Source organism: Perognathus longimembris, chromosome 13 (assembly GCF_023159225.1).
Source record: "Perognathus longimembris pacificus isolate PPM17 chromosome 13, ASM2315922v1, whole genome shotgun sequence".
Lineage (NCBI taxonomy): Eukaryota > Metazoa > Chordata > Mammalia > Rodentia > Heteromyidae > Perognathus > Perognathus longimembris.
In genome coordinates this window covers 17,415,592-17,437,875 of record NC_063173.1, presented here as the reverse complement: position 1 = coordinate 17,437,875, position 22,284 = coordinate 17,415,592, and the positions used below count along the sequence as shown (strand labels likewise).

The window sequence follows — 22,284 nt, the reverse complement described above, 5'->3', positions numbered from 1 at the left end:
ATATAGGAAAAAAAGCTGGAAGTGGCGCTGTGGCTCAAGAGGTAGAGTGCTAGCCTTGAGCAAAAAGAAGCCAGGGACAGTGCTCAGGCCCTGAGTCCAAGCCCCAGGACTGGCAACAAAAACAAAACAAATTAAAAAAAAAAAAAAAAGAATGTAAACACTAGAGTAAGGAAGGGGGTTCCAATGTTCCTTCACAGGTAACAGCTGCCCGAAGGCCTGTCTCCTCATAGCTGCAGCGGCAAGCCTAGGTTCTCCAACCCATGCTCTGCCTGCCTTCCATAGCCACGGGTTTGGGGGCCAACAGCATCCGTGGACACTCAGTTTCCTCATGCACAGAATGCAGTGCTAGCTCATGATAGTAAATCCTACAAGCCCATTGCGAGTCTACACAAAATGCATGTGGAAAGTGCTTATTCTGTGTCACACACAATGTACTCTCAACCTATGTGTGCTAGAACATTCCCCCCCGCCAAACTCCACACAACTTTAATAAAACAAATAAAAGGTAACATTTAAAAATTACTGTATTCAAAATTAATAATAAACTTTAGGGTAAATAAGCTTTAAAACAAAAGTACATAAGCAAAAATAAATAATTTACACCAGTGTACTACCCTAATTTTCAGAGTAAAGCCATTTCCAATTATTTATAGCAGTTACCCGGGCACCAACCTGTGGTCAAACTTTAGAGTATTAATTATTGTTTAAAAACAGTTACAAAAAAACTGAACACTGAGTAAAATCTTTAACAAAACCCAAACACTGGATTTAATGTTTTAATTTTAAATAACCAAACTTTATAATTTTATACATAATCCAATGTAATGCAAATGCATTACAAATTGAAAAGTTGGTATGTAACAGGAAAGGGAAACAGGAAATGTACAGTCTTCAAACCATGAAACAAATAAAAATGGACAAGTATATAACAGAACAAAAACTGCAGACACTCTACTAACAGGGGAAATATCTGAAGGCTTCACACCTTTATTGTCCATGATGGCTTTTGGAGTTTTGATTGTTTGACATGTAGAACCTTCGACATTTTTAGTTACAGCCTTTATTCGCTTTTTCACAGTAAGTTAAAAATTCATCATAAGACTCCATTAAGACTTCAATGGTCTTGTGAGTAGATTGCAGTCTGATAAAAGAGTAACATGAAAATTTACTGTACTGCCCCAATCTCAGGCTTGTACACAATTAATCACTTTGGGAACTTATTCCAGGGGTATATACACAAAAGTGTCAAGAATAAAATGTTCTCCACTCTTGCATTAAAATGTGTACAGTGTGTTGGGAATGGAACTTCTGGTTTTCTTGGGCCCCGGCTTCAAGGATTTCTGCTGCCAGAAGATGAAAGGCTCCTGCTTTATTGCTCCATTGTTGTGAGGATTAATCATCCAACCCTGGTGTTTCTCCTTGTTGGATTCTAGATGCTATTCTAATGGCTTCTTCCAGAGATGGCTGTTCTCCAAGCTGAAACAGAAGACATACATCAAACACTAACAATCCAAAAGCCACAATCAAAACAGTGGTGAAGAAATATTATGTGGCAGAAGCAAAACTTCTCTTCATAATTCTGACCCTTGGGCTTGTTAAAATACTCTTGTTAAAAAGACAATCTATTGTTAGATAGCTCAAAAAAATATTAGGCTGGGAATGTGGCTTAGTGGTAGAGCGCTTGCTTAGCACACATGAAGCCCTGGGTTCAATTCCTCAGTACCACATAAGCAGAAAAAGCCAGAAGCAGCACTACGGCTTAGCTCAGAGACAGTGCCCAGGGTCATAGTTCAAGCTCCAAGTCTGGCAAAACAACAAAACTACTGTTGACTAAATTATTAAGCTAACTTCTCTAGAGGAGAATAATGTAATTTATTTATTTGTGAATTTGTGTGTGTGTGTGTCTGTATGTGTGTATGCCAGTCCCTGAGGCTTGAGCTCAGGGCCTGGGTGCTGCCCTGAAATTTTGTGCTCTAAGATAGCACTCTACGACTTGAACCACAGCTCCACTTCTGGCTTTCTTGATGGCTAACTGGAGATGAGTCTCACAGATTTACCTGTCTGGGCTGGCTTCAAATCCCCAGATCTCAGCCTCCTGAGTAGCTAGGACTTTCATCTTGACAGTAAGGATAGCTAGCTGGATGCATACAGGGATATATGCCTGAAAATATTTTTCTTATGTTTCTCAACAACATGCAAAATGTTAAAGAACAGTGTTGGTCAATTTGAGATCACCTGAAATACAGATATTTCCTTAAAAGCTAGGTACCCTGATCATGCTGTAACATGCTTCCTGTAAGCTACACAAAACCCAGAAACCCAGGTTAAGAGCTATGACGCATTGCTGCTGACTGAGGACAGGACGCCCTGGTACTCACCTGGACTGCAATCTGGGTGCCATTGGACGTTGCCACTAAGGTCAGAGGTCTGGTTTCTGTGGTTACTAAGTGATGGCTATGCTGCTGGTGCCCCAGTTCTGATGAGGCAGTATGGAATGCTGCCAGGTCTTGAGCCACAATTGCAACCTGAAGCAAATTAAAACAAAACACACATGAAGAATTCTATGATACAAATATGTTAAAGTCCATTGTACACAAGGTACTATCGGCTTATAGAAGCCTATCACTGAAGAAACCTTATATACTGCCTTTTCTAGACTCTCCTGAGGAAGCTAAGACTCACAGATTTATCCATTTATTTATTTTAGATTTATGTAAGATCACAAAACTAACAAATGGCAAAATGGTGCAGGACACAGAGAAGTGATGTGCCACACCATGTCCCATCAGACACGGCTGGCCCTGGGTTCTGCTTCCTGCAGGTGCCTCCTTGGGAAATTACACATGTGGACTAATTCTTATCATAATGCCTATTTAGTTCTGAGAGTGGGTAATACTATGAAAGACACTATTTTCTCCTGTTTATCTGTTACATTATTTAGATTAACTGGTAAAATTGAAAGGACCAGTGACATTACTGACAAAACTCTCCTTACAGCAACTCTTCTTATACTCATTTTCTATCTTTTTTTTTTCTGCCAGTCCTGGGGCTTGGACTCAGGGCCTGAGCACTGTCCCTGAGCTTTGTGCGCAAGGCTAGTGCTCTATCAATTTGAGCCATAACACTAGTTCTGACTTTCTAGTAGTTAACTGGAGATAAGAGTCTCTTTCTGGGGCTGGGAATATGGCCTAGTGGCAAGAGTGCTTGCCTCATATACATGAAGCCCTGGGTTCGATTCTCCAGCACCACATACACAGAAAATGGCCAGAAGTGGCGCTGTGGCTCAAGTGGCAGAGTGCTAGCCTTGAGCAAAAAGGAAGCCAGGGACAGTGCTCAGGCCATGAGTCCAAGCCCCAGGACTGGCCAAAAAAAAAAAAAAAAAAAAAGTCTCTTTCTGCCTGGATTGGCTTTGAGCTGCAAGAATCAGATCTCAATCTCCTCAGTAGCCAGGATTGCAGGCAAGAGCCTGAAATAATATTTTAAATAATAAAAACAGAATTTTACATCTATAAATAATACCAAAGTATACTTCAGGCTAAAGGGAAATGATAGGAAGAAAATGTACTGGACAAATGATGAATGAGTAAACAACATGAAATATCACATTTAGGAGCTAGGAATATGGCCTAGTGGCTTCATATGCATGAAGCCCTGGGTTCGATTCCCCAGCACCACATATACAGAAAATGGCCAGAAGTGGCGCTGTGGCTCAAGTGGCAGAGTGCTAGCCTTGAGCAAAAAAAAGCCAGGGACAGTGCTCAGGCCCTGAGTCCAAGCCCCAGGACTGGCAAAAAAAAAAAAAAAAAAAAAGAAATATAACATTATCTTTCTTTAATTACTTAAAAATTAACTGTCAATGCAAAAAAATACAAAATTGTACCATAGGGTTATAATATAGATATAAATCATAGCAAAACATCATAAAGAATGGGTGTATAAATAAAAACACACTGACTGAAAGTTCTTAGATTCTAAGTAAAAACATACTCTTTGAAGGTTCCAAGTCAATATGCTGGGCTTGACCCCAGGTCTTCCATAGCTTTTTTGTGTGCGTGCTGGTCCTGGGGCTTCAATTCAAGCCTGGGCACTGTCCTTGAGCATAAGAGCTCAAGGTACTCTACTACTTGAGCCACAGCTCCACTACTGGCTTGTTTTTGTTTTGGTGGTTAAGTGAAAATAAGGGCTTCTGCCTGGGCTGGGCTTGAACCATAATTCTCAGATCTCAGCCTCCTGAACAGCCAGGATTATAGGCATGAGCCACTGGTGCCCAGGCTCTCCAATAGTTTTTGTTGTTTTTTTTTTTTGGCCAGGGGCTTGAACAATTACTTGAGCCACAGCGCCACTTCCGGCTTTTTCTATTTATGTGGTACTGCAGAACTGAACTCAGGGCTTCATGCATACTAGGCAAACACTAGCCTCATCCTTGAGATCCTTATCTTCAACTAACCAGCAAAAAGCTGGAAATGATACTGTGCTAGCCTTAAGCCAAAAACTAGGAGAGGCTGAGAATGTGGCTTAATGGTAGAGTGTTTTCCTAGCATGCATGAAGCCCTGGGTTCAATTCATTGGTACCACATACACAAAAAATGAACAAATAAAGTTAAAATAATAAAAATAATAAAAATAATAATTAAAAATAAAGATTCAGGTCTGGGAATATGGTCTAGTCGTAAAGTGCTCGCCTCATCTACATGAAGCCCTGGGTTCAATTCCTCAGCACCACATACACAGAAAAAGCCGAAAGTGGCGCTGTGGCTCAAGTGCCAGAGTGCTAGCCTTGAGCAAAAAGAAGCCAGGGACAGTGCTCAGGCCCTGAGTTCAAGCCCCATGACTGGCAAAAAACAAGACAAAAAAAAAAAAAGAGTCTCGTGGACTTTTCTGCCTGGCCTAGGTCCTGAGTAACTAGGATTTTTATGTTTCTAGAAGCTAAAATTATAGGAATCAGCCACAGTTGCCCAGCTAGTTATAAGATTCTAAATAAAGTAAGACAATATTAACTAGACTGTGATCATTTAGGATGTATATTGTGGTCCTTAGAGCAACTATCAAAAAATTGCAGAATAATATATATAGAAAAATCACTGGAGGGCTGGGAATATGGCTTAGTGTAGAGTGCTCGCCTCATATACATGAAGCCCTGGATTCAATTCCCTAGGACCACATATATAGAAAAAGCCAGAAGTGGCGCTGTGGCTCAAGTGGCAGAGTGCTAGCCTTGAGCAAAAGGAAGCCAGGGACAGTGCTCAGGCCCTGAGTCCAAGCCCCAGGACTGGCAAAAAAACCAAAGCAAAACAAGTACACATGGATTACAAGAGGAAATTAATGAGCGATACATGGAAAAAAACAAACCTCAAAGAACACATTTTCTGACCTCAACAGAACTAAAAATAAACATCAAAATCTAGAAAAATGTCAAATAGCAAGTTAAATAACGTAAGTTTAGTCCATGAATCAAAGGAGAAATGATAAAAAAAATTTTCAAATTAAAATTTAATGTATCAGCTGGGCTCTAGTAGCTCACATTTGTAATGCTAGCCACTCCGAAGCTGAGATCTGAGGATCACAGTTCAAAGCCAGCCCAGGCAGGAGCAAACTGTTATCTCCAATTAGCCACCAGAAAACGGGATGTGACATGTGGCTCCAGTGGTAGAGTGCCTTGAGCAAAAAAGAACTCAGGGACAGCGCCCAGGCCCCAAGTGCAAGCCCCAAGATCGACCAAAACAATTAATTATCAAAACTGAATTAAAGGGCTGGGGATATAGCCTAGTGGCAAGAGTGCCTGCCTCGGATACACGAGGCCCTAGGTTCGATTCCCCAGCACCACATATACCAGAAAACGGCCAGAAGGGGCGCTGTGGCTCAAGTGGCAGAGTGCTAGCCTTGAGCAGGAAGAAGCCAGGGACAGTGCTCAGGCCCTGAGTCCAAGGCCCAGGACTGGCAAAAAAAAAAAAAAAAAAACTGAATTAAAGCTAATATCAAGAATGAAAGATCAATTTCCAGAGCCTATAAGTAAATAAGACAGTTAGGGATGGAGGCATGAGGTTATAGGGTAGAGCACCCAGTAAGAATAAAGCCCAGAGTTCAAGCTCAGTACCATTATCATTACAATGATAAAGGAAATTTAGATGCAAAACACAAACTCCCCCGGAAACAAAAGGTATGGCTTGGGGCTAAGGATGTATGTAACTCAGTGACTGAGTCCTAGCCTGGAAGTGGTTATGTCTGAGGTTTGATCCTAGTACCATGTCAAAAAAAAAAAAAAAAAAAAAAGGATGAGAAATAATATGAGAAGAAAGGAGAGATGGTGGGGGAAGCAGAAAGAGAATGAGTCAGAGAAGGATTTAGTCCCATGAACATAAACAACTTTTAAGTGTTACAGATAATTCACTGGTTAAGTTCAAACATCCTAAGGGGAAGCCAACTTTTTTTTTTCTTTATTGTCAAAGTGTGATACAGAGAGGTTACAGATTCATATGAAAGGCAGTGAGTATATTTCTTGTCCTACTTGTCACCTCCTCCCTCGTTTTCCCCCTCCCCCCTCCACTGGAAGCCAACTTTTGTGCAGTGGCCTACAGGGGCTACAGAAGGAACGTTGGCAGCGGTCTGGTCTCTGATGAAAGTCCTCCCTAAGATAGCTTCAGTTGCCCAACTGTCTGCTTTTACACTGGCTCTTAAAGTCTCAACTCTAGACTAGTTGAAAGACCCATAAGCTCCAGACAAGGCTCTGAGGAATGTTTGCTTGCCTTAGGTCACTATTTTTAAAGACTTGCAACTATAGTAAATCTATCTTGGGTAAATACTCTATTTTTAAAGACTTATAGTTGTAAATCTATCTTGGATAAATACCCAGGAAGGTATTTACTCAAGGAGGGTTATAAACCTATTCAGGAGCCTGAAAGCCTCAGAAATGATTGATTAGTTGGTAGTATCAGCCTGAAGGCTAATAGTTGTGTTTTGGTCAGTTGGTTGGTTGGTATTTTTATCTATCTCAAGTAAAACATATAATAAAAAAAATACATGAAGGGCTGGGAATATGGCCTAGTGGCAAGAGTGCTTGCCTCGTATACATGAAGCCCTGGGTTCGATTCCCCAGCACCACATATATAAAAAATGGCCAGAAGTGGCACTGTGGCTCAAGTGGTAGAGTGCTAGCCTTGAGCAAAAAGAAGCCAGGGACAGTGGCCCTGAGTCCCAAGCCCTAGGACTGGCAAAAAAAAAAAATGAAGGCTGGAAATGTGGCTTAGTGGTAGAGTGCTAGGTTCAATTCCTCAGAATTGCATAAACAGAAAAATCCAAAAGTGGTGCTGTGGCTCATGTGGTAGAATGCTAGACTTGAGCAAAAGCAGCTCAGGGACAGTGCCCAGGCTCTGAGTTCAAGCTACCAAAACTGGCAAAAAAAAAACCAAGAAACATGAATTGCGGGGCATTGGTGGCTCATGCCTATAATTCTAGCTACCTAGGGGTTCAAAGCCAGCCCAAGCAGAAAACCAGAAGTGCCCATGACAGACAAAGAACAAAACATGAATCTAGGCTGGGCACAATGGTTTATGCCTCTAATTCCAGTTACTTGGGAGGTGGAGACGGGAGGATCAGTGTTCTAGGACAGCCTGGGAACAAAACAGTGAAGCCCACTTCACAAAGAACTGAAGTGAGGGGCTGGGACTATGGCCTAGTGGCAAGAGTGCTTCATGTCTCGTATACATGAAGCCCTGCTTTCAATTCCCCAGCACCACATATATGGAAAACGGCCAGCACATATATGGAAAACGGCTAGAAGTGGCGCTGGGGCTCAAGTGGCAGAGTGCTAGCCTTGAGCAAAAAGAAGCCAGAGACAGTGCTCAAGTCTTGAGTCCAAGGCCCATGAATGGTAAAAATAAATAAATAAATATTAAAAAAAAAAAAGAACTGAAGTGAAAGGACTGGAGATAGGGCCTAAGCTTGACATGCAAGCAAACCACTCAGTGCTCAAATTATTAGTACTGCCAAAAAAAAGCACAAATGTTATGGGTATGGGTGTGGGTGTGTATATGGTGCATGTGTGCAGGTTCGGAGACTTGAACTCAGAGCCTGGGTACTGTCTCTGAGTTTTTTGTACTTAAGGCTGGTCTTTACCCCTTGAGCCACAACCCCATGTCCCAATTTTTGGTGGTTAGAGATAAGATTCTCATGGAAGCTGGGCACTAGTGGCTTATGTCTGTAATCCTAGCTACTGAGGAGGCTAATATCTGCATATCAAGGTTCAAAGCCAGCCCAGGCAGAAAGGCCATGGGACTCTCATTTCCAATTAACCACTTAAAACCCAAAAGTGGAGCTGTGGCTCAAGCAGGTAGAGTGCTTTGAGCAAAAAAGCTTAGGAACAGGGCCTGGCCCTGAGTTCAAGCCCCAGGAACAACCGAAAAAAAAAAAAAAGATTCTCAGGGACTTTCCTTTTAGAGTTGGCATTAAACATCAGTTCCTAGATCTCAGCTTCTTCCTGAGTAGCTAAGAATCACACAGGTACTTATAGTTTTACAATTGATATATGTGTCAAAAGTACTTACCTGCTGTCCTTCTGTGCCCTCAGCAGTGACCATAGCAACGGAGTGTGTTCCTGCTGAGGAGATGACAGCATCATGAGTAGGCACTGTGATGGGCGTGCCATCCTGCGTTACCATGGTGATGGTGTTGCCAATGGCCTGCATGTCAGCCTGAGATATATTGACCTGCAAAAAAAAAAATAGGGCATTTTACTAGGCAGTCAATATTTCTTGCTACATTTGGCACAAGTAAGGATTGAGCTTAATCCTTGCATAAGTTTACTTTGTGGGGACAAATATATCTTTTTAAATGGAATAAATTTTCAGTGATATCCATATTTCTTGAATCCTTTTCATCTCTATTGCTAATCTAGATGCTTACTTCTGCAATAATTTCTATAATAATTCAACTTCTCTCTAGGTATCCAGTCTAATCCTGCTCTTATCACTCTCTATACCTTTATACTTTCCTAAAACAAAGCAGAGCAAGTCTCATTGTGCTCCCTGGACTTAAATTCTCATCACTCATCCTCAAAGACAGTTCAGACTTCTTACATGACCTTCCTTGACCTTTCATGATCTGGCTTCTACAAATTCTCCAGACTCAACTTCCACTACATTCAAAGCTGCATCTGACTCTCCTCCCATGACTGTTTACAGTCCACACAGTGCCACATTTTGTTACATTTTCATGGCTTTGCCGTTCCCTTTGTTTTCTCCCTGGCAAACTCAGGAAAATCCTCTAGTATTCTCCGAGAATGACCATTCTTAAGGAAGGCTTCTAAGATTTCTTCAGAAAGAATAATTTTTACTTTCGCCTACAGACTGCCACAGCACTTTATAAACCCCTCAACATTATACTCTTAGTTATGGGAAGTTACTGTTCACTTTAGATATGTCTTTCTCCTGCTGGACTATAAAACCTCTCATCCTGTTCTTCTAGCACTGCACCAAGCCCCCAGAACTGGTAGAAGGTGAATAACTGTCGGTGTGTGGCTGACTTAAAGTAATGGAACAGAAATCTAAGTCCTCCAATTAACCATCAGAAGGTCAGAAGTGGCACTGTGACTCAAAGTGGTAGAGCACTAGCCTTGAGCAGGAAAGCTCAGGGACTGCATCCAGGCCTTGAGTTCAAGCCCCATAACTGACCAAAAAATAAAATAATATAAAAAGGAGAGAGAAATGCAAACAAGAGGATAAAGAGGGATATTATTCCCCATGTGCCTATTTTTACCAGGCAAAATTCAAAGCTGAATTATTTATTGTAGACTATTGGTATCTAGAAAATAATGACAGCCATCCAAAAAAAAAAAAAGCTTTTCTCAGGGAAAGTTGATCTATCTGCTCAGTCAACCGTGAAGCAGGTTGAATGAACTACCAAGGTTCCTGGGAAGAAGAACATGGAAAATTTTGAGGTTTCCCCAACATTAATTCCCCAGGACCTTTTTTTTTCCCAGTCCTGGGGCTTGGACTCAGGGCCTGAGCACTGTCCCTGGCTTCTTTTTGCTCAAGGCTAGCACTCTGCCACTTGGGCCACATCACCACTTCTGGCCTATTCTATATATGTGGTGCTGAGGAATCAAACCCAGGACTTCATGTACACAAGGCAAGCACTCTTGACACTAGGCCATATTCCCAGCCCCCCAGGACTTTTTCTTTAATGATTCTGTCGCATCCTCCTCATCTCAGACAATGATGTGCTCATTTCTCATTCTCCCATTCATTCTTTGAACTGTGTTTCACAGCCTGACTCAACCTCCCTGTGATTCTAACCTTTATCAACTCACCTTTGTTTCCCCCTTGAACTCAAGGGCCTGGGCACTGTCCCTTCTTTTACTCAAAGCTAGTGCTTTACCATTTGATCCACAGCCCCACTTCCCCCTTTTTTCCCCCAGTAATTTATTGGAGATAAGAGTCTCACCGACTTTCCTGCCAAGGCTGGCTTTGAATCACACTCCTAAGATCTCAGCCTCCTGAGTAGCTAGTGCTAAAAGCGCAAGCCACTGGCACCTGGCTCATCACTTCACCTTTGTGCTATACTAGTAATACTATTTGGATTTGACAGAGGTGCAAGCATTTTCTCCATTTGTCTTGTGTCATAGGATCTTTTCAACAGATTACAGAAAACCTTTAGAATGTTTGCCACTGCTTAGCAACTTTATGTCTTGATATTCAAGACCCAGCTTGTCTTTCAAGTCCTAGTACAGAGAAATATTAACCTGCTTGGTTTTTGGCAGATACTTACATGTTGAGTCCCATCCTGGGATATGAGTGTAACTTGCTGACTCAACCCAGACTGAGTTACAGTGGCTACTTGTGTAGATACAACATCATCCCCTTCAACACCTGTAACATATGTGATCTGGGACCCTTTAAGAACATCTTCACCTTGACCTGTTTTAAAATAAATGAATGATTTATCTGACCAAGAAACAAATCTATTTAGAAAACAGAAGACATTTTAAAAATTAAACTTACGTATATAGTTAAAATGCATATGCATTACATTGTAAACCATGCAAATGTTTTCCTCTACCTCCAGATCAGCAAAACAAAACCAAATCAAACCTTTCCTACCAAATTGAAGTACTTTTATTTTTCTCTTGGTTGCAATAATTACATGATAATGTTTATATTCATGTGTTGTGGATAAGAAGAGGAACTGTATAGAAAGACTGGCAGAAATAACTCTCAATAAAAGAAACATCTTATAAATTCTTGCAGTCTTCTTGCAGATGCTATAAGGGAATAAAGCATTCTTTTTTATAAACATTAACCACAAAACCAGAGTGGTTTGTAAATGCAATCTACTAACTTATTTAACACAAGAGATTGCAAGTTATCAGTACACAATGACATCATTGTGTAAAGCAATGTAAAGCTGTGTTATCTACAGTGAAGTTAATCTTTAATAAGTGACAGAACAGGAACTCCTGGCCCACTTCTTTATTTCACAAAAAATCAGTAAACAGTAACTTCTATAAGTCATTACTGCTATTCTTGGCAGCCAATGAGATTACAGATCCCTCTGCTCCACTATTTACCACCACCCATGACCCCAGAGAGGAAATTTATCCCTTCCCCTACTAAAAGGAGCTAATACACTAATTTCCTAATACTTCCAAAGTCAGTGGTTGATGTATGCTTTCTTATGACTATAGTCTTGGAAGTGTAATTTCCAGATGGTCATTATTCTACTCCTTTTCACTCTATTTACTTTTTTACTATTCCAAAGAATTACAAAACCCAAGGGTCATATAAGAGAAAAAGGAACACAGATCTATTCCTATTAGAAAAGCAATTGTAGTTTTAGGTGTTTTCTTTGGGTTTTTTGTTTTGTTTTTTTCCAGTGCTAGGGCTTGAACTCAGTGCCTGAGCACTGTCCCTGACTTCTTTTTGCTCAAGGCTAGCACTCTGCCACTTGAGCCACAGCGCCACTTTTGGCCATATATATATATTTGTGTATATACACACACACACACATATATACACACATATATGTATATATATATACATCTATACATCTATCTATCTATCTATCTATCTATCTATCTATCTATCTATCTATATGGTCCTGAGGAATGGAACCCAGGGCTTCGTGTATATGAGGTGAGCACTTTACCAGGAGGCCATATTCCCAGCCCCTAGTTGTTTTTTTAAAAAATGTTATGATACTATAGGCCCTTATAGGAATGAGTCCCTAATAATCTGAAATATCAACATGTAAGGAAAAGAGCAGAAAAGCCTTATAAACCACATCTTACTATAATTAAGGTCAGTTTTCTAACTAGAAGCATTAGCAATTGTAGTATCCTTCTGTTTACTTCTTTCCTTTGAGTAATTTCCAAGTATACCACATGTTATTATTAATTGTAGTCATCATGATGCACAATAGATCTATATAATTTACTCCTGCTGTCTAACTAGAATTTCATACCCTTTGACCAACATCTCGATCTCACATGGTGTAAAATCTAACTTGGAGTGTTTTTGCTACAAAATCATTTAGCTCTCAAGAACTATAGGAATTGTTGTTGTTTATAATGCTACCATCTGACAAATACATGAAAAGAAAAATTAAAGGACTATAGTCTTTGAGCAGATGAAAAATTCTTTATTCTTCAACCAACTTTTCTTCTTTCTTTTCTTTTTTTTTTTTTTGGCCAGTCTTAGGGCTTGAACTCAGGACCTGAGCACTATCCCTGGCTTCTTTTTGTTCAAGGACGACACTCTACCACTTGAGCCACAGCACCACTTCTGGCCTTTTCAGTTTATGTGGTACTGAGGAATTGAACCCAGGGCTTCATGCATGCAAGGCAAGCATTCTACCACTAAGCCATATTCCCAGCCCATCAAACAACTTTTTACCTAAATATTTTTGAATATTTCAATCAGTTCCTAAAAATAACAAAAGAGAGGAGCCAGTGGCTCATGCCTATAATCCTAGCTACTCAGGTGGCTGAGACATGACAATTGCAGTTCAAAGCCATCCTGGGGGGCTGGGGATATGGCCTAGTGGCAAGAGTGCTTGCCTCGTATACATGAGGCCCTAGGTTCAATTCCCCAGCACCACATATACAGAAAATGGCCAGAAGTGGTGCTGTGGCTCAAGTGGCAGAGTGCTAGCCTTGAACAAAAAGAAGCCAGGGACAGTGCTCAGGCCCTGAGTCCAAGCCCCAGGACTGGCCAAAAAAAAAAAAAAAAAAAAAAGGCCATCCTGGACAGGAAAGTCCATGAGACTTTTATCTCCAATCAACCACCAAAAAGTTGGAATTGGAGCTATGGTTCAAGTAGTAGAGTACTAGCCTTGAGCAAACGAGCGCAAGGACAGTGCCCAGGCCCTGAGTTCAAGATTCAGGACAGGGCTGGGAATATGGCTTAGTGGCAAGAGTGCTTGCCTCCTACACATGAAGCTCTTGGTTCGAGTCCCCAGCACCACATATATGGAAAACGGCCAGAAGGGGCACTGTGGCTCAGGTGGCAGAGTGCTAGCCTTGAGCGGGAAGAAGCCAGGGACGGTGCTCAGGCCCTGAGTCCAAGCCCCAGGACTGGCAAAAAAAAAAAAAAGATTCAGGACAGATATAAAAAAGAAAGAGAGAAAAAGACAAAGAAACAGAGATACATAGACAAAGTCAGAGACAAAGAGACAGAGATAGAGAGGGATGGGGGGTAGTAAAAGGTGGGGGAAGAAAAAGTAGCCAGCCCAGATACTACTCAGGAGGAGAGATATCTGGAATATGAGGTTCTCAGTTTGAAGCTAGCCTGGGCTAAAAAGTCTGTAAGGCTCTATCTTCAATTCCCAGCAAGGCTGGGAATGTGGCCTAGTAGTAAAGTGCTCGCCTCCCATACATGAAGCCCTGGGTTCGATTCCTCAGCACCATATATAGAGAAAAAAGCCAGAAGTGGTGCTGTGGCTCAAGTGACAGAGCTAGCCTTGAGCAAAAAGAAGCCAGGGACAGTGCTTAGGCCTTGAGTTCAAGCCCCAGGACTGGTAAAAAAACAAAACCAAACAATTAACCAGCAAAATGCCCAACTGGAGGCATGTCTCAAATAGTAAAGCACCTACTCCTGAGCAAAAAAGCCTAGTAAGCTCAAGGGCTTGAGTTCAAGGCCCCATACTGTCTTCTTACTGCATTGAGGAAGTACTCAATTAAATAAAAATAAAACCTATAGTTTGTTGTTGTTTGCCAGTCCTGGGGCTTGAATTCAGGGCCTGGGCATAATCCCTGAGCTTCTCTACCACTAAGCCACATTCCCAGCCCAAACTTACATTTTATGTTTTAGAAAAATCTACTTCCTTTTACCCAATTTCTAAAATATTTTCTTCAAGAGCTTATTCTTCCTATAAAATGAGCAATAGTATAGGAATTGTCTCTTATAATATACCTAAGGTATTTGAATCAATGAAGAGTTATTTGGAGCACTTCTCTGCTCTATAATTAAGAGCAGCAAATCAATAATGAACCTAAATTAACTGTTCCAGTCTCATCCTCCAGGCTCCTTTTACTATCTCCAAATTATTTTCCTTTCCCCAACTTGTAGGTGTTTTGAACCTGCCAGTTCCCTGTTCTTGCCCTTGCCCTCAGCTACCCTTCTCCAAGACTGTTTTCCTCACCTAGTTAGCACAATTTTACTTTCATCTCTCCTCAGTTTCACAGGAAAACCTTTTCCTGCTCATCTTCTAACAACCTGGAACACTAGTATCTTTCTCTGATAGTACTTATCCTAGCTGTAAATTATGTTTGTGTGATTATATGAATAAAGCTTCATGATCTGAGAAAACACCATAGATAATAAGTTATGTGCCTAGCTGTTGATTCTCAAACAGCAAGATAGAATGGACAAAACTTACCTGGAGGAGGCTCGAAGAAGGCTTCCTGCTCCTCCTCGATGGGCTCGGTGTCATTGTGTGCTGTCCGTTTGTGCATGGCCAGTGTGGAGATCTGTTTATATGTCTTCCCACAGTGGTTACAGTTGTATGGTTTGGAGTGGGTGTGAACAACGTGGTGCTTATACAAACTGGAATATTCTGTAAACCTTTTGTCACACCCAGGAACTGTACAAACATATGGCTTTTCTCCTAGGTAAAAGAAGAACATATAAAAAAGTCACCTTCTACATAGGCAGATAGTTATACCTGAAAGGCATTGGACATCTAAAAGTATTAAGTTGACCAATCTGGCTTGGGTGTAAGAGCCCAGTTTATGTGTGAGGCCAAGTTCAATCTCTAGCATTAAGGGAGGGAAGAAAGGAAGACAAATACCAAATCCTTTCTCATTCTACAATAAAGCCACACAAGAAAAAAATGTAAAAACAAAAAATTATCCTAACTGTAGTTATGGATTTTGACTTGGTTCAGAAGGCAATCTGCATCCTGAGAGCAGACTAATTAATGCCCTGGCATAAAGCCTTCTTTCCCTTAATTTCAAGAGAAATTAAGAACTTAGTTTGAGAAAAGAAAGGATGGAGTTGTTGCCAAGTTGAACTTTAATGAAATTGATTGCTATCTATAAGTAATATAACATCATTAATGCCACTATTTTAGTATTAACAATAATAGTGCAATTATTAGTATAACCAACACAGCTTACCCTAAGGACTTTCTAAAAATAATGTAAAGGAATTTTCTAAAATGTCTATTAGGGGCTGAGAATGTGGCTTAGGGGTTAGAGCATGAAGTCCTGTGTTTGATTCCTCAGAACCACATAAACAGGAAAACCCAGAAGTGGTGCTGTGGCTCAAGAGGTAGACTGCTAGCCTTGAGCAAAAGAAGCCAGGGACAGTGCTCAAGTCCTGAGTTCCAAGCCCAGGATTGGCAAATAAATAAATAAATAAATAAATAGTCTATTAAACATATTTAGACAGGTCAGTGTCTGAAAGGGCATAGATGTTTCATTTATTTTCATTTTTTTCTTTTTCTCAGGGCTAGAGATTGAATTCAGGGCTTCATTTTGCTAGTCATGTGCTCTATCACTTGAACTACACTTCCAGCCCTCCATTTGATAACCCTCCTCAAGTACTTGGCTTTGAACTCAGGGCCTTATATTCAATGGGCAGAAGCTCTATTGCTGGGCCATGTCCTCAGCCCTATAATATGACTTGTTATAGCCAATCAAAAGGTATTCATTCAAGGCTAGCAGCAGTGGTTTATGCCTGTAATCCTAGCTACTCAGGAGGCTGAGATCTGAGGATCATAGTTCAAAGCCAGGAAAGGCTTTGATACTCTTGCCTTCAACTAATCATTAGAAAATGGGAAGTAGTGCTGTGACTCAAAGTGGTAGGGTGCTAGCCTTGAGTAGAAAAGCCAACATCCAGACCCGGAGTTCAAGCCCTACAACCAACCAAAAAAAAAAAAAAAAAAGTTTCTGGTCCTGTTTCCAATCTCTAATGTGGAATCAGGCAGGATAAAGTGCTTATCTTGATGGATGGTTGTCAGGGATATGTGGTGAGGAAAAGAGACATACAGGTGATTTTCTAGGCAAGAAAATAGCCAATTCCATCCCGGAAAATTGCTTGTGATGAAGGCTGGAGCAGAAACTCCCACTAGATGGCATCAAACGACAGTAAAAGTATGTGAATTTGGCTTTTAAGCTCCCTATGGCTGGCTACACAGCTTCATCTGAGTCCTCTGATTAACTTTCCACAAATGGGCTGTGTTTTACATTTCTAAATTAATCTTATTTTTTTCTTTTTCCTTTTCCTTCTTTCCTTCCCTCATTTAATGCTGAGATCCAACCTAGACCTTCATACATGCTGGACAAACACTCTACCACAAAGTTGTACCTCTGCAGCCTTTCTGTGGGGGTGGGGTGGGGGGTTATATTCAGAATTGAATTCAGGATGCTCTGCCACTTGAGCTATGACTGCTTGTACTGCTTATTTTCAAGACAGGATCTCAAGAACTTTTCTCCCTGAGGCTCTTTCAAATCCCTATCCTTCTACTTTCATACTCTAGAATAGCTACGACAATAGGCAGGAGCCATCAGCTCCTGGCTTCTAGTCTTATTTGTGAATCTTTATACTCTACATACAACGTAACACAGGCTGTTATAATTACCACTTACTTCATCATTAGCCAATCTTTTCTTTTAATCCAGATCTACATCTTTGGTCAGATTCCTCTATTTTAATGATTGTCAATTATGTCCACATATATATGACCTTGGGAACTTTATTTATTTTGCCAGTCCTGGGGCTTGAACTCAGGGCCTGAGCACCTGAGTCCCTGGCTTCTTTGTGCTCAAGGCTAGCACTGTATCACTTGAGCCATAGCACCACTTCTATCCTTTTTCTATGTATGTGGTGTTGGGGAATCGAACCCAGGGCTTCAGGTATATGAGGCAAGCACTCCTGCCACTAGGCCATATTCCCAGCCCCAAGAACTTTTATTTTAATCTTTATTTAATTTTTACTGTTTTATGAGACAAAGTCTTACTACAAAGCCCGGCTGGCCTCCGATTCCCAGTCCTCTTGCTCTAGACTTCTAATTCTAAGTGCTGAGATTACTTGGAAGCTTTGAATATATCCGGATTCACTGTTGTTGTTATTACTTTGTTGGTCATGGGACTTGAACTCAGGGCTTAGGCTCTGTCCTTGAGCTCTTTTGCTCAAAGCTAGTGCTCTACCACTTTAAGCCACAGCTCCACTTCTGGTTTTCTGGTAGTTAACTGGAGATTAAAAGTCTCACAGATTTTCCTGTCTTGGCTAGCTCTGAACTGCAATCCTCATATCTCAGCCTCTTTTACTTTTTTTGTCAGTCCTGGGGCTTGGACTCAGGGCCTGAGCACTGTCGCTAGCTTCTTTTTGCTCAAGGCTAGCACTCTACCTCTTGAGCCACAGTGCCACTTCTGGCTTTTTCTATATATGTGGTGCTGAGGAATTGAACCCAGGCTTCATGTATACGAGGCAAGCACTCTACCAATAGGCCATATTCCCAGCCCCCTCAGCCTCTTGAGTAGCTAGGATTACAAGTGTGAGCCACCAGCACTCAGCCTCATCCTATATTATGTTATTCTGAAATTTAAGTCTTGCAAATGCAAGACTCTACCTAAATGTTTCAAAGACATCAGTATGGTCAAACTTAATGTTTTTCAGAATTTAATCTGCCTATAAAATGTGCTAAACAGAAAACTCTTACGCAATGTGCAATGTCCATTACTTCAACTAGAAAAAACAATGCTTTCCTAAGTCTAAAAATAAATATGTGAAAAACAGAACTCCAAATAAATTGGGCGCTACTGGCCCACACCTATAATCCTAGCTATTCAGGAAGCTGAGATCTGAGGACTGAAGTTCAAAGCCAGCAGAGGCAGGAATGTCTGTGAGACCTTCATTCCCAATCAGCTATCAAAAAATGGCAGATAGGACTGGGAACATGGCCTAGTGGCAAGAGTGCTTGCCTCCTACACATGAAGCCCTAGGTTCAATTCCCCAGCACCACATATATAGAAAATGGCCAGAAGTGGCGCTGTGGTTCAAGTGGCAGAGTGCTAGCCTTGAGCAAAAAGAAGCCAGGGACAGTGCTCAGGCCATGAGCCCAAGGCCCAGGATTGGCAAAAAAAAAAAAAAAAAAAAAAGGCAGACACAGAGTTGTGGTTCGAGTGTTAGCACTCTAGCCTAGAGCAAACAAGTTCAGGGACAGAACGTAGGCCCAGAATCTAAGCCCCAGGACTAGCACAATAAATAAATAAACCCCCAGATAATTTCCTCAAATATTATAAAAGATTCTCAGGCACCTATTTTATAATTCAAAAATTCCTGGGGCTGGGAATATGGCCTAGTGGTAAAGTGCTCGCCTTGTATACACGAAGCCCTGGGTTCAATTCCTCAGCATCACATATATAGAAAAAGCCGGAAATGGTGCTGTGGCTCAAGTGGTAGAGTGCTAGCCTTGAGAAAAAAAAATCTGAATAAAAAGTACTTAAGACATTAATTATGGGCTGGGAATATGGCATGGCGGCAAGAGTGCTTGCCTCCTACACATGAAGCTCTCAGTTCCCCCAGCACCACATATATGGAAAACGGCCAGAAGGGGCGCTGTGGCTCAGGTGGCAGAGTGCTAGCCTACAACGGGAAGAAGCCAGGGGCAGTGCTCAGGCCCTGAGTCCAAGGCCCAGGACTGGCAAAAAACAAAACAAAACAAACAAACAAAAAAACATTAATTATGTAATAATTAGTTTTGAATTAATTAACCTTAGTCTAATGACTAAGCAGATAACCCTGTTTAGCAACAAGCTGACATTTGGTTGCTCTATAGGATAGAATGCAGCACAGTAGGTCCTCATTTTATGTCATCAGAAAATGTCAGTGGAGGGGCTGGGAATATGGCCTAGTGGCAAGAGTGCTCGCCTCGTAAACATGAAGCCCTAGATTCGATTCCTCAGCACCACATATATAGAAAAAGTCGGAAGTGGCGCTGTGGCTTAAGTGGTAGAGTGCTAGCCTTGAGCAAAAAGAAGCCAAGGACGGTGCTCAGGCCTCGAGTTCAAGCCCCAGGACTAGCAAAAAAAGAAAAGAAAAGAAAATGTCGGTGGAGGTAAGCAAAACCCCCAATTCAAGCAAGATTAAGCATATATAAGCATGTGATTTTTCCAGGCTCTGTGTCAGAAATTTGAGTGGCCAGAGTTACTTCTGCTTTTTAAAAAAATTTTTTATACTTTATTTATTAATTAAACAAAAAACTTCTGCTGCTTTTGACATTAGGTGTATATCCCACACTCCCAAATAAAATGCATAAAAACTTGTAGATGGGTATGTGGCTCAAGTGACAAAGCACCTATCTAACAAATCTGAGGCTCTGCGGTTCCATTCTCAGCACTTCCTCCCCTGCTGAAAATTTGTTTACAACCCAGTATTCAAAATGGGCAAAGGATTTGACTAAATATTTTTTCCAGAAAAGACATACAAATAACCAATAAGGGCTGGGGATATGGCCTAGTGGCTAGAGTGCGTGCCTCGTATTCATGAGGCCCTGGGTTCAATTCCCCAGCACCACATATACAGAAAATGACCAGAAGTGGCGCTGTGGCTCAAGTGGTAGAGTGCTAGCCTTGAGCAAAAAGAAGCCAGGGACAGTGCTCAGGCCCTGAGTCCAAGGCCCAGGACTGGCCAAAAAAAAAACAAAACAAAAAACAAATAACCAATAAGCACATAAACAAGATGTTTAACATATGAGCCATAAGAAAAATGCAAATCAAGACAGGTGGTCATCAACTAGGATGTAACAAGAATTAGCTAGGATGTAGCTAGGATGCTGATGAGATTGTAAGTACAGCTACTTTGGAAAATAATTTGGCAGTAAAGTACAGCAAAATGTTAAACACAGAGTTACCATATGACTCAGCAATCCATTCTTAGTATACACTCTACAGATATAAAGATTTGTATCAGCACAAAAACATGGAAGTGAAAAGTGAATGCTCATAACAGCATTATTCATAACAGTGACACCAATATAATAAGAAAATGAATTGGTAAACAAATAAACATCCAAGTAATAATACTGAGTAATTTAAAAAGAACAAAAGGAGCTGGGCACTGGTGGCTCACACCTATAGTCCTATAACTTCAGGAAGCTGAGATCTGAGGATTGCAGTTTGAAGCCAGACTAGATAGGAATATCTGTGAGACTCTTATTTTCAATTATGTACCAAAACGCCAGAAGTAGAGCCATGGCTCAAGTAGAATGCTAGTTAGCCTAAAGCAAAAAAGTTCAGGGACAGTCCCCAGGCCATGGGTTCAAGCCCCAGTATCAACAAAAAGAATAAAATGTAGGGCTGAGGATATATAGTTCAGTAGCATAGTACTTGCTTATTAGCATATATAAGGCCCTGGGTTTGATTCCTAGCACTGTGATAATAGAAAAAGAAACAGAGAGAAAAATAGACAAGAGAGGGGAAGAAGTAGAAAGGAGGGGAGGGAAAGCAAGAGGAGAGGAAAAGGGGAGAAAGAGAATAGAGGGGAGGAGAGAGGATAGGAGCACGGTTGAATCTCAAAAACATGTGCCAGGCATGGTGGTACAGGCCTTTAATCTCAGCATTCAGTAGAATTTTGAGTTTGAGGCTATCCTCAGCTACACAGTGATACTCAGTTTCTAAACAGAACAAACAAAGAAACTTACTACACTAAACCTGGCTTTGCCACAGCATCTTGCTTACACACTAGGAGAGTCTAGCCAGCAAGTCCATGTATACTGTAGACAGCTCTTGTTGATGTCTTACCTACAGCTGTATCTCTAGTGTCTGGCAAGTTAAGCCCATACAAGATGCTCAACATATAAATGTTAAACAGTATTTTTTTTTTTTTGCCAGTGTGGGGGCTTGAACTTAGGGCCTGAGCACTATCCCTGGCTTCTTTTTGTTCAAGGCTAGCACTCTGCCACTTGAGCCACAGCGCCATTTCCAGCTTTTTCTGTTTATGTGGTGCTGAGGAATCGAATGCAGGGCTTTATGTATATGAGGCAAGCACTCTACAGCTATGCCACATTCCCAGCCACAAACAGTATTTTTTTAACTGAAAAAATTTAAAAATGTTTCAATTCTTTCCACCATGTCATGTTTTTAGGAAGGAGGGAAGAGATTAGCTGGAAATGATTTCTGGAAAAGGCAGGAGTCAAGATGAGACTGGAAAGATGAAGAGCTGTATGACGGTTACCTGTGTGTATCCTCACGTGGTTTTTGTAATTGGTTGCACTGGCAAATGCCCTTCCACAACCTGGTTCTGTGCAGTAATAGGGTCTTTCTCCTGTGTGTGTCCTAATGTGCACTTTCCTGATATTTGATGTTGTAAAGGATCGGCCACAGCCTTCAATGGGACACTTAAAGGGTCTTTCTCCTGAAAATATAAAATGGAACAAATTAAATGGCACAAAAATATATAGAAAATGTCTTATCCTTCAGTTCTGCCTAGAAGCATGCTCAAAACTCTCGACTTTTTGTGTTGAGGTTCCCATTCAGGCATTTCTTTTTCCTGGAAAAGGGATCTTCCACTACAAACTTAAATTTTCAAAAGAAACCTCAATAGTATTCAAAACTCATCAATGACTACGTGACTTTCCAAGATAGAATCATCTACGTAGGCATAACATAAATTGAGCCGAGAAAAGCATAGAAAGTAACAAAAGAAATAATAAGGATTGAGGAAAAGATTTAGGATCTCCTAAAAGTTTATTTATTCTTTATTACCTAAAAGAAATAGAATTTTGATCTTTTTATAATCTGCTGCCCTGACAGAATATACATCAAAATACTTATTGACCATGTTATTACTA

The 22,284-nt window shown here is 40.9% G+C and overlaps 1 protein-coding gene across 4 annotated transcripts in view; it reads right to left on the bottom strand.

Moving 5' to 3' along the window:
- Nucleotides 1–506: 506 nt before the first annotated feature.
- Znf143 (zinc finger protein 143) overlaps nt 507–22,284 on the bottom strand; it is a 50,433-nt gene continuing 28,655 nt past the window's right edge. For all 4 annotated transcript variants that reach the window (XM_048361635.1, XM_048361634.1, XM_048361633.1 and 1 more), the window contains 6 exons: nt 21,669–21,848; nt 14,869–15,096; nt 10,762–10,910; nt 8,541–8,702; nt 2,379–2,525; nt 507–1,476 (listed from right to left, as the gene is read on the bottom strand). In XM_048361635.1, the coding sequence (XP_048217592.1) occupies nt 1,393–1,476; nt 2,379–2,525; nt 8,541–8,702; nt 10,762–10,910; nt 14,869–15,096; nt 21,669–21,848 (950 nt within the window). In that variant the 3' untranslated portion in view covers nt 507–1,392. The remainder of the gene's footprint in view (nt 1,477–2,378; nt 2,526–8,540; nt 8,703–10,761; nt 10,911–14,868; nt 15,097–21,668; nt 21,849–22,284) is intronic.